Source organism: Narcine bancroftii, chromosome 4 (genome assembly GCF_036971445.1).
Source record: "Narcine bancroftii isolate sNarBan1 chromosome 4, sNarBan1.hap1, whole genome shotgun sequence".
Classification (NCBI taxonomy): domain Eukaryota; kingdom Metazoa; phylum Chordata; class Chondrichthyes; order Torpediniformes; family Narcinidae; genus Narcine; species Narcine bancroftii.
The window spans coordinates 114,364,760-114,377,091 of NC_091472.1; the positions used below are offsets into that span (position 1 = coordinate 114,364,760).

Consider the following 12,332-nt stretch of genomic DNA (forward strand, 5'->3'; position numbering starts at 1 on the left):
TGAACTCTGAGGCTCAAAACATAGGCTATAGGAGTTAAGTAGTAGACATTGTTAAAGCCAAGATTGGAGGGGAAATAAAAATGATAAGTACATGAACAGGAGGGGTATGGAGGGATATAGTCTGGGTGCAGATCAATTGGATGAGGCAGAATCATAGTTCTGTGTGAACTAGATTAGCCAAAGGGCCTGTTTCTGTGCTGTAATATTTTGTGGTTTCATATTCTATGGTTCTGTGGTTGAGGGTCTTAGAAAAAGAAAGCCTGTGATGGCCCAGGGGGTGGCAGCATTATTGAATGAGCCAAGTACAGGAGAGTGATCGCATTACAATTGAAGGGTGTGTTGGTCCAAGAGAAGGGAGACCTAATTCTTCTTAAATCTGTGCAAGAGAGGTGGATACAGGTTATCTTTGCAGCAAAGCATCTGCATCTCTGTAGAATATTAAATTAGAATCTGTTTTAGTGGTTTAGCTTGAGACCTGGGAACTCAGAGCTGATTGCTGAGTACCAACACTGGATGTATGATGATTCAGAATAACCAAACAGAAACTGCTCCACGAACAAATTCTGCATTTATGTCCTTCCATTTATGATTTTCTGTGTTGGTATTTGGTCATGTAAAGTTAAACAATTTTAAGTGAATGATTCTTGGAATAGCGATTGCTAACCTGGACCTTCCAGGAAAAAGTTGTATATCCTACCCAACAAAAATGGAATCTTTATTTTTAAAAGTGAGTTCACTTAAACCACAAATATATTTAGAAATAAATTAGACACAGTTAGAAATTGGTGAGTGAATGCTGCTAAGTTATTTTATCATGAATATGTTTTGTGTTGTCTTCACAATTTATGAATGATGAATCAATATCTTAACAATGATAAAGATTTTGGGTGAGGTTGCATTTCATGGTCTAATTTATCAAATTAATTCATAAATTCAGTTTGCAATTTTGTGTTGCAGGACAATTCCCTGTATCCGAAACTCTTGGGACCAGATGTTTTCCGGTTATTGGGGTTTTTTTTCAGTTATTGAAAGAATGGCTTTAAGCAGCTCAGTCGCATCAGCAAAATACTTGTATCAGTGGTTAAATAACAACAAATAACGGCAGGCTTTTTGAACATGAAATAATGTTTAACAAAAAAAAACCTTGATCTCTGTTTTCAAAATAAGATAAATGCAGCACCAAACACTAGAAATTCTCCTCGATGACTTTTTCAAATGTTTCCTCTGGTGTCATCTCCCTCATTAACAATGGTTTTTGTCTTAGGAGTATCCTCTTTATCTTTTCACTGACATTGACATCCATGGTGCTTTTTGCCATTGTACAGTAAACGATGTTATAAAAATGGCATCAACAGAGCGTCAAAGCCCCACGGGTGATAAATTTTTTTCAGCTTGTGACATGTCATCGCTGCAAAAAAGTTCAGTTTTGGATCTTTTCAGTTAACGGAACTTCGGTTATGGGGAAACGTACTTTGCATATTATTGCATTGGGTGCTGAATGAGTTATAAGGAAATATGAAACAGTACTGATTTGAAGACATAAATTTGGTGGATGCTGTAAACTACAACATTAAAAACATTGGTAATTTGGATCTTTCAGCCACTCCTCTGATAAATTTTAAAGTGATCTATGGAAATTGTGTTCTGGAATATTTGATTCATTTCCCTTTAGGTTTCGTGTCAGTTTGTGCAAGAAAAGATATGTGTGATTTGCATCCATCTGACATCCACACTTCACTGAGATGTGATCTTTGGGAGATAAATAAGAAACTGCAAAATATTAGACCTTGTAAATTCTGAGCAATAAATTGTCATGACTTCACTTTTTATGAAGTGTAGTTTGATATTGCTATTTTCCTGACAGGATGTAATTCAAGCTATCAAAGAAACAGCATTTGTAACATCAGAATATCCTGTTATCCTCTCATTTGAAAATCATTGCAGGTAAGAGTTTTACAAATATATTTGATAAATAAATGTCTAATAAATATTTTTCTGCTGTAACATTAATGCTGAGAAATATAAATATACTGTCAAGCTAAATTATTCCTATTTTACAGTAAACGCCAGCAGTACAAGATGGCTAAGTACTGTGAAGAAATTTTTGGAGACCTTTTACTGAAGCAGCCCCTGGAACTCCATCCAGTATGGTCCTTTTATTTCTACACATAAAAATATATTTAAATTCAAACTTGTGGCTAAATGTTGAACCAGTCGTTTTGCTCTGCAGCTTGAAGCTGGTCGACCCCTTCCATCCCCTAATGACCTGAAAAGAAAAATACTCATCAAAAATAAGAGATTAAAACCTGAAGTGGAAACAAGTAAGTTTGAACAGTGGAAATTAGAATGTATTATGTTGTAAACAAATGCATTATTTTGATGATTTGATTACCAGTGATTTGAAATTTACTGGAAAGCTTAATTATAGAATGTATTTCAGCGCAGTACAGGCCCTTCAACCCACGATGCTATGCTGACCTCCGTAAACCTACTTCGCAACCATCTAAATCTTCCCTAATTCACACTCATAACCCTCTACTTTTCTGGCCTCCATGTGTCAATCTAAGAGTCTTTTGAATGTCCCGATTGTACCAGCCTCCATTTCAGGTACCCCTCTCTATGTAAAAGAAAAACTTTTCTCTGTTATCTACCCTTAACTTTCCACCACTCACCTTAAGCTGATGTGCTCTAGTATTTGCATTTGTTAGTCCAGAAGAAATGTGCTGGCTGTCCACACTATCTATGCTTCTCATAATCTTTTTTTTAAAATGTGCTACACGGTAGCAGGCCTATCTGGCCCATGAGCCCATGCCCCCCAATGCAAAATAATTTACAACCCCCGTATTTTTTTTAAAGGGTGGGAGGAAACTGGAGCATCAGGAGGAAACCCAGGCACACATGTGGGGAACATATAAACTCCTTACAGTCTGTGCCAGATTCAAATCCAGATTGCTGAAGCTGTAAAAGTGTTGTGTTAAGCGCTATGCTAACCGTGCCACTTACAACCTCTACAGTAACCATGCCACCTCTATGAAGTCTCCTCTCATCCTCTTAATTCTCTAGAGAAAAGCCCTAACCCTGTCAACCTTGCTTCATAAAACATATTCTCAAATTCAGGCAACATCTTGAGGCCTTCCACATCTTTCCTGTAATAAGGCAAACAGAACTGCATGCCATTCTCTAAGTGTAGATTAACCAGAGTTCTATAGAGCTGCAACATTGCCCACGGCTCTTGAATTCAATCCCTTGACTAATGAAGTCCAGCACACCATACATCTTCTCAACCACCCTATCAACTTGTGTGGCAACCATGAGGGGTCTATGGACCTGGACCCTATATTCCTCCACAATATTGAATCCTGTTATTAACCATATACTCCCCCTTCATGTTCGACATTCCAAATTGTATCATGTTATACTTATCAAGATTGAACTCGATCCAACCCTGAATCCTGCTGTAACCTTCCACACTATCCATAACATCTCCAACCTTTTGTATCATCTGCAAACCTCTCTAGTTCTTCATCTGAGTCGTTTATTAAAATTCCAAAGACTGGGAGTCCCAGAACAGATTAATCTACCTCCAAATAGAATTCTTCCCGTCCACTAGTGCTCTCTGGTTTCTACAGGCAAGCCAATTCTGAATCCACACAGCCAAAGTTCCATGGATCCCATGCCTCATGACTTTCTGAATGAGTCTCTTACCAAAATCCATATCCACCACGATTGACGTAGTGGTTAGAGCAACACCTTTACAACGCTTGTGATCGGGACCAGGGTTTGAATCCCACGCTGTCTGTAAGGGTACATTTTCCATGTGTCTGCATGGGTTTTCCTCAGGGTCTCCGATTTCTTCCCACTATTTGAAACATACTGAGGGTGCAGGTTAATTGGGTGTAAATTGGGTGGAACGGACTCATGAGCCGAAATGGTCTATTACTGAGCTGTATGTCAAAATTTTTTTTAATTACTTCGATCAATTTAATTTGTCACCCCCTCAAAAGATTCATTTAGGCTCATGGGGCATGACCTGCCCCTCAGAAAGCCACGCTAACTATCCCTGAGAAGGCTATGCTTCTCTAAATGCTCATAAATCCTGTCGCTTAGAAGCCTCTCCAACAGTTTTCCCACCACTGACTTAATGCTCACTGGTCTATAATGCCTAGGATTCTCCTTCTTATCACTTTACAATTCTCCAGTACCTCTCCTGTGGCCAAAGAGGATGGAAAGATCATTACCAACACTCCAGCAATCTCTTCCTTTGCTTCCTGCCATAACCTAAGGTATATCCCATCCATTGCCTCGACTTACCTATCTGAATATTTTCAAGATTCAGTACTTATACTTTCTTAACCTTGACATGTTCAGGCACATTAGCCTCTTCTACACTAACCTCACGGAGACCAACTTCCACTTCCTTGTAAACACTGAAGCAAAGTATTTATTTAGGACCTCCCCTACCTCCTCTGCCTCTCAACACTTATTCCCCCTTTATCCCTAATCAGTCCTATCTTCACTCTCGTCACCCTTCAGTTCTTTGGGTACATGTAGAACACCGTTGGGATTTCTGTAATCCTGTTTGCCAAGATCTTCTCATGCCCTCTTCCATCTCTCCTAAGTTCCTTCCTGGCTATCATATAATTCTCAAGAGATTTTCTTGACTTTTACTTTCTAAACTTTATGTATGCTTCCTTCTTCCCCTTGACTAGCTGTCCCACCTCTCTTGTCAACCATGTCTCCTTTCCCTTTCTTATTGGGTCAAATCTATCCAGGACCCACACAAGTGGTTCCTAAACATCCTCCACATTTCTGCTGTGCATTTTTTGAGAACATATGTTCCCAATTGATTCTCCCAAATTCATAGCTAATTCCATTGTAATCAGCCCTTCCCCAATTAAAGACATTAAATAAGACTATAAAACATAGGAGCAGAAATAGGCTATTCTGCCCATCTAGTCTCTCTCGCCATTCAGTCATGAGCTGATCCATATTTATCCCTCAGCCCCATGCTCGGCCTTCTCCCTGTAATCTATAATCTTTGATACCCTGACTAATCAAGAACCTACCAATCTCTCCCTTAAATACACCCATTCCCATTCCCATTTTGTCCACAGCTTCGTGAAAGGACAGGGAGTTGTAGTCATTGTTTCTGAAATACTCCTGTCCCAGAGTTCTGTCACGTGACCATTTTCATTAGCCAGTACTCGATCCACAAAGGCCTCTCTTGTTGTCTTGTCCACATACTGTGTCGGGAATGCTTCTTGGACACAGCTGACAAATTCTGAACCTTTTGCACTAAGGAGGAGCCAATTAATATACAAGAAATAGAAATCTCCCATGACAATAACCCTGTTATTTTTGCACCATTCCAAAATTTACTTACTTATCTGCTTCTCAGTGTGCTATTGGCCATGAGGGGGCCTATAGAATATTCCCAATAGAATAATCAATCCTTTTCTGACTTCCGCCCACACTGACTCAGTAGACAATCCTTCCACAATATCCTTCCTTTCTGCAGCTGTTATACGTGATTAGCAATGCCCCTCCACTTTACTATACCTCCCTCCCTATCATTTTGACACATCTAAACCCCAGAACTTGTATCAGTCAATCCCATCCTTGCGTCATCCAAGTCCCTGTAATTATTATTGATTGATGCATTGACCCATGCTCTAAGTTAATTTGCTCTATTTCTAAAACTTTTTGCATTAAAAATACACATGCTTCAACCCATCCAACTAACTATATTTATCCTCCATCCACTGCCTGTCCTTCTTCATTAATCTTACTACACATAACATCTACCTTTTCATTACCTGATTTAATTTCATTCTACCTGCTCCATCATCTGACCTAACACTCTGGTTCCCATACCACTGCCTAGCTAGTTTAAATCCTCCCCAACATCTCTAGTAAACATGCCCACAAGGATATTGGTCGTTCTCCAGTTCAGCTGCAACCCGTCCTTTTTGTACTGGTCATACCTTCCCCAGAAGAGATCCCAATGATCAATAAGCCTGAGCACCTGGCCCCGTACCAATTTTTTAGTCCCTCAATTGTCTGACATAACTTCCTATTCTTGACCTCACTAATGCGTAGCACAGGCAGCAATCCAGAGATTACCACCTTGAGGTCTTACTCTTTAGCTTCCTTCCCAACTCCCTGTATTCACCCTTCAGGATCTCAACCTTTTTCCCATCCATGTCATTGGTATCAACAAGTACCACAACATCTGGCTGCTCACCCTCCCCCCTCAAGAATTCCAAGGGCTCGATCGGAGACATCTTTGATGCTGGTACTTGGGAGACAACATTCAAGCCAAAAGTCTCAATCCCTTCCACAGAATCTCCTGTTTATTCCCCTCACCAATGAATCCTAAATCACTATTGATCTCTTTATCCTTCTCTTCTATACCAGAGAGCTAGGCTTTGTGCCAGACACCTTGTGTCCTAGTAGATCATTTCCCCGAAATGGTGTACTTGTTATTGAGGGAATAGCCACAGAGGTATCCTGAACTGACTGCTTGTTCCCTTTCTCTTTCCTGACAGTCACCCAGCTACCTGCCTCCTCGGTGTCACTGCCTCCCTGTAACTCCCATCTGTCACCTTCTCTGCCTCTTGAATGATCTGAACTTCACCTCAGCTCCAGTTCCCTATGTAGTCTATAAGGAGCTGGTTGCACTTCCCAGAGGTGAAGTCATCAGGGGCACTAGTGGTGTCCCAGATTTCCCACATCCTAAAGGATCCTGAAAAAGTAGCTCTAATTGAATTATTAACTTCTCATGACATTGCAATCACAGAGAAATAAACAATCATGTTTGTGCAATGGTGTTATAGATACTCCGAATAAAACCAACAAGCTGAGGTTGCTTTGACAGACAATGTGAATGAAAATCCTAAGGGTTTCTACAGGTATATTAAGAGCAAAAGGATAGTAAGGGACAAAATTGGTCCCCTTGGACTCAAAAGAAATTGGGGAGATCTTGTATATATTTTTTTCTTCAGCATTCTCTCAGGAAATGGGCATGTGGAAAGTAAGGAAAACAAGTAGTGAGATCATGGAACGTATACAGATTAAAGACGAGGAAGTGCTTCCTGTCTTAAAGAAAATAAGAGTGAATAAATCCCCAGGGCCTGACAAGATACTCCTTCGGACCTTGAGGGAAGTTAATAGAGAAATTGCAGAGGCTCTATACTTGAAATTTCTTTAGCCACAGGTGAGGTGCCAGAGGATTAGAGAGGAGCTCACATTGTTCTGTTGTTTAAAAAAGGCTCCAAAGGTAACTCTTGAAATTACAGGCCAGTGAGCCTGACATCAGTAGTAGGTAAATTATTGGAAGATGTTCTAAGAGTTTGGATGTACAGTTATTTGGATAGCCAGAACTGATTAGGGATAATCAATATGGCTTTGTGGATGGTAGGTTATGTTAAACCAATCTTGTTGAGTTTTTTGAGGAGGTTACTAGGAAAATTGATGAAGGAAAGGCTGTGGATTTTGTCTACTAAAGTCTTTGACAAGACCCACAGGTTAGTCAGGAAGGCTCAAGTGCTAGGTATTCATGGTGAAGTAGAGAAATGGATTTTACAATGGCTGGAAGGGAGAAGCCAGAGAGAGTAGTGGTGGATGATTGCTTCTCAGACTGGAGGCCTGAGACTAATGGTGTCCCTCAGGGATCAGTGTTGGGACCATTGTTGTTTGTCATCTGTATCAAAGATCTGGATGATAATGTGGTAAACTGGATCAGCAGATTTGCAGATGACACTAAGATTGGAGGTGTTGTGGACACCGAAGAAGGTTTTCAAAGCTTGCAGTGGGATCTGAACCAGCTGGTTAAAAATGGACTTAAAAATGGCAGATGGAATGCAATGCAAACAAGTGTGAGGTGTTGCATTTTGGAAGGACAAACCAGGAAAGGACATACAATGGTAAGGCACTGAGGATTGTGGGAGAACAGAGGGACCTGGAAATACACATAGGGTTGTAAAGAGAGCTTTTGAAATTGTGGCCTTCATAAATCAAATTATTGAGTATAGGAGTTGGGATGTTACAGTAAAGTCATATAAGACATTGGTGAGGCCACATTTGGAGTATTGTGTGAGTTTTGGTCACCTAACTACAAGAATGATGACAATAAGATAGAAAGGCTGCAGAGAAGATTTATTAGGATGTCGCCAGGACTTCAGGAACTGATTTATAGGGAAAGGTTAAACAGGTTAGGACTTTATTCCCAGAGTGTAGAAGAATGAAGGCAGATTTGATAGAGGGGGATAGACAGTAAAAATAGATGTTTTTTTCCACTGAGGGTAGGTGAGATACAAACCAGAGGACATGGGTTAAGCGTGAAGGGGGGAAAGTTTAGGGGGAACATGAGAGGGAACTTCACACAGAGAGTGGTGCGAATGATAAGCTACCAGCTGAAGTGGTGAATGCAGACTCAATTTTAACATTTAAGAAGAATTTGGACAGGTATGTGGATGCGAGAGGTATGGAAGGCTATGGTCTGGTTGCAGGTTAGTGGGTCTAGGCAAAGGTTTGGCACGAACTAGAAGGAGTGAAGGGGCCTGTTTCTGAGTTGTAATGTTCTATGATTCTAAGATCTTGATTGAGCAAGACTTTGTGATATTGACATTTGTAGCATCAGAGCAATGTGACTTTGTTTATAATTTTGGTCTGCTATGACACCATTAGGGGTTAAGAGCAGTTAATCAGAGGAGTTAAGAGTTCATAACTTACTCCAAAAACTTGAACATGGAAATCTCAATAGGAAATCCTCTAAAGGTTTACATGTTCCTTTTATTGTCACTTAATAATACATTATAAATGTAATATACATGATATAGTTCACCTTTTGTCTGTCTTAAGGCAAAATAAAGTCGCCATGAGCATTGACCGGTGCACCTAATAATAGGAGAAAGAGAAGCAAAGGGAAGTCCTTTCAGAGACACTGAGTGTTTGTGGATTCACCAGTAGCTCTCCTGCAGTCTCTGCAGCCATACAGACTCCTGTTCAAACCATCGGCGACCTGATCTCCAGATCCAAACCTCTGATATGATTAGGAAGCCTTCAGCACCCGAGGCCCTTTAGCAGCCCTTCTTGTCCACAGCACCTTCTCAAATCCTGGTTCTGATACCTGGTTCCCATGAGCAAGTCTCTTGCGGCCTGCTACCTGGGTGGTTCCTTTGACCGCATGTCGCCAGCAACCTGCAATGCATGTGATTTCTTCAATCACAAGTCACAGATGGCCCACAGACTGCTTGGGTCCTTCAGCTCTCTGGTCCACTGCCGTGGACACTGTCCTCTAGGGTCATCTCCCATGCTTCTCCTTCTCAACAGGGGGTGCTCTCTCTATGCTGGTTCTCTGTTCCCCCAGAGTTTGCAACACCTCAAGGTACACTGGTCAACGCAGGGGCCACAGACCCTATGGTTGCAGGATCTTTAAAAAATCTATCAGCTCCTTTAATAGAATGTTTAAAGCCTATCTTCTTCTTCTGGCTATCCATCCTATAGGATGATGGTGATATGTGCATCCTGGAGTGACTGTACAGGCCAATCCTTGAGAGGCACTGCTTGCCATATACTTGACAGGTGAGGCCTGGAGAGGCAACAAGCTGTGTTGGGACACTTCCTTTGACTTTCCTCTGTTGCCTCTTTGAGCTTTTTTTAGCAGCGACCACACCTTTTCTGATAGCATCCATCCACTGCCAGCAATCTTGAGCCAGATCCTCCCATGTTGATGGGGCAATGTCAGCTTTCTTGAGGCTCCTGTGCAGAACATCCTTGTACCGTAGTCACTGGCCTCCTTGTTTTCAGGTACCACTGGATAGTTACCAGTATAAGATGTCCTTGGGCAGTCTTCTGTCAGGCATTCTGACAACATGTCCTGCCCAGCACAGTTGGGCTGACATCACCAAAGTTGAAACTGCTGGCATTCTGGCTCGAGAAAGGACCTCAGTATTGGAGACTTTGTCACGCCAGGTGATCTTCATCAGAGAACCTAGGTGACACTCCTGCAGTTGGTCAAGCTGACATAAGTGACTCTAATATGGGCACCACGTCTCACATCCATATAGCAAAGCTGATATGACAATGTCCCTGTACACCTTGCATTTGGTGGTCAACCTGATGTTTTGTAACTAAACCCGATCTTTCAGCCGACTAAAGGCAAAGCAGGCCTTTCTGGTTCTTGACTCAGTCTCTACATCTCGAGAAGTTGAGGATGTTATTGTGTTGTCCAAGTAGCAAAACTTGTAGACAGCCTTGAGACAAGTGTCACCAATGAGGACAGTTGGTTCTTCGTAGCTTGAGCCAGGGGCCAGTTGGTACAAAACTTTCATATTTTTCAGGCTGATTGTCAATCCGTAGCTCTTAGCAGCACTGGCAAAGGGACTGGTGATCTCCTGTAAGTCTTTGACAGAGTGGGCAACCATGGCACAGTCATCAGCAAATTGAAGCTCGTGCGCCACAATGTCTTTGACTTTCGTTTTTGCTCTCAGTCTGGTGAGGTTGAGGAGCCCACCATCAGCCCTCGTCTGTAGGAAGACCTCCTAACTTAAGGTCTGATGTGGCATCCTGAAGAACAGCAGCGAAGAATAGTCCGAACACAGAAAGAGCCAAAACCCAACCCTGTTTTATGCCGTTGCTAATAGGAAATGGGCCTGGAAACTCACCACACATATTGATACGGCCTTCCATACTTTCGTGGAACTGATGGATGATGTTGGTTTTTTGTAAGAGCTTCCACAGGCCATCTCTACCACCAGTGTCAAACGCTTTGGTTAGATCAATAAATGTGACACAGAGACTTCTCTGCTGCTCACCACATTTCTCAGTGAGAAGATCGCATCAACTATACTAAGGCCTGTTCGAAATTCACACTGGTTTTCTGGAAGGATATCGTTATTGATGCAACTGACGAACAGAGGTGCCACGATAATTGTTGCAATCTCTTTTATCTCCCTTATTCTTGTAGATGGTCACGATTGATGTGCCTTTGAAGTCTTGTGTTAGTTTTGCAGCTCCCCACGACTTTGTGAACAGCTGGTGCAGGCATGATGTTGGTATGTTACAACCATACTGGTAGATCTCAGCTATAATACCATCAGGCTCTGGTGCTTTGTTGGGTTTTAGCTGTTTGATGACCTTGTGAAGACTAGGGGGAGTGTCTAGTTCAAACAGTATGTGTCAAGGGTGTACTCTGTCCAATGTTTCATCGGTGATGGTTCCTGGTCTATTCAACAGCTTGTAGAAGTGTTCTTGCCATCTTTTCATGTGCTCTGACTTTTCAGTGAAGATGGATGTCCTGTCTTTGCTCAGGGCCTGATGGTCCATACACAACCTTGATTGCTTCATAGAACTTCTTGAGTCATTACAGTCAGTGAAGGCTTGTAACTTTTAGGCCTTGTTCACCCACCACTGGTCTTTCATAGCTCTGAGCTGTTCCTGAAAGTTGATTTTGCACTCAAAAAGGTAAATTTTTTGGAACTTGAGTTTGGATGTCAAAGAAGAGCTTGGTGTGCAACTGTCTTAGCTCTTAGAAGGTTGTTCTCATCAAACTAGTCTGACACTTGTGCTTGACTTTCCCCAAGGTGTCCTGGCAGCACTCTAGACCATTTCTTTGAAAGCACTCCAGTGATCAGTTGTATCAACTGGTGGATTCTCAACCAGTTTGTTTAGTGTAGTTTCCATGGAGGATTTCAGGGCATCAGCACACTCACGGTGTTTCATTTTGGGGGTGTCCAGCTCTTTAGGTGGTTTGGCAGCAATCAGTCTGCATGGAGGTTTGATCGATAAATATAGATCTGTCCACACCATTTGATGATCAGTTGAGCACTCAGCTCCACGCTTAAACCTGGTGATAAGAACATCAGAGATGCCTCGTTGTTGGGTGATGACATAGTCAATGAGATGCCAGTTTTTAGATCTTGGATGTATTTGTGTGCATTTAAGTGCATTTGGCAATCTGGACTGGTGTTAGTAATGCACAGTTTGAATTCTGTCCACATCGAGAGAAGCAGTAGACAGTTACTGTTGGTAATCCCTTGGCATCCAATCACACCAGGATGTGTGGACATCCTTGCCAACCTGAGCATTAAGGGCTATACAGAGGCTTTGAAGTCTCTATATCAGGGAGTGGAAGTTGAACTCTTAAGAGTGATGTTAAAGAAGTTCCTCGTTGGTTTTCTCAGTGCACTGTTAAAGATTCATGATTCCTGTGTCTTGGCCAATGCTTAACTGACTTCACTAAAAATCATTATTTCTTTATCACAAATTTCTTCTCATGAAAGTATTTTAAACACAAAGCTAGCCAGTAGATTTCTACTTTACAACAGTGA

At 41.6% G+C, this 12,332-nt stretch overlaps 1 protein-coding gene across 25 annotated transcripts in view; it reads left to right on the forward strand.

The window, feature by feature from the left end:
- The window catches only part of plcb4a (phospholipase C, beta 4a), a 628,445-nt gene that overhangs the window by 438,963 nt on the left and 177,150 nt on the right, over window positions 1–12,332 (forward strand). For all 25 annotated transcript variants that reach the window (XM_069932452.1, XM_069932447.1, XM_069932454.1 and 22 more), the window contains 3 exons: window positions 1,865–1,944; window positions 2,061–2,145; window positions 2,231–2,321. In XM_069932452.1, the coding sequence (XP_069788553.1) occupies window positions 1,865–1,944; window positions 2,061–2,145; window positions 2,231–2,321 (256 nt within the window). The remainder of the gene's footprint in view (window positions 1–1,864; window positions 1,945–2,060; window positions 2,146–2,230; window positions 2,322–12,332) is intronic.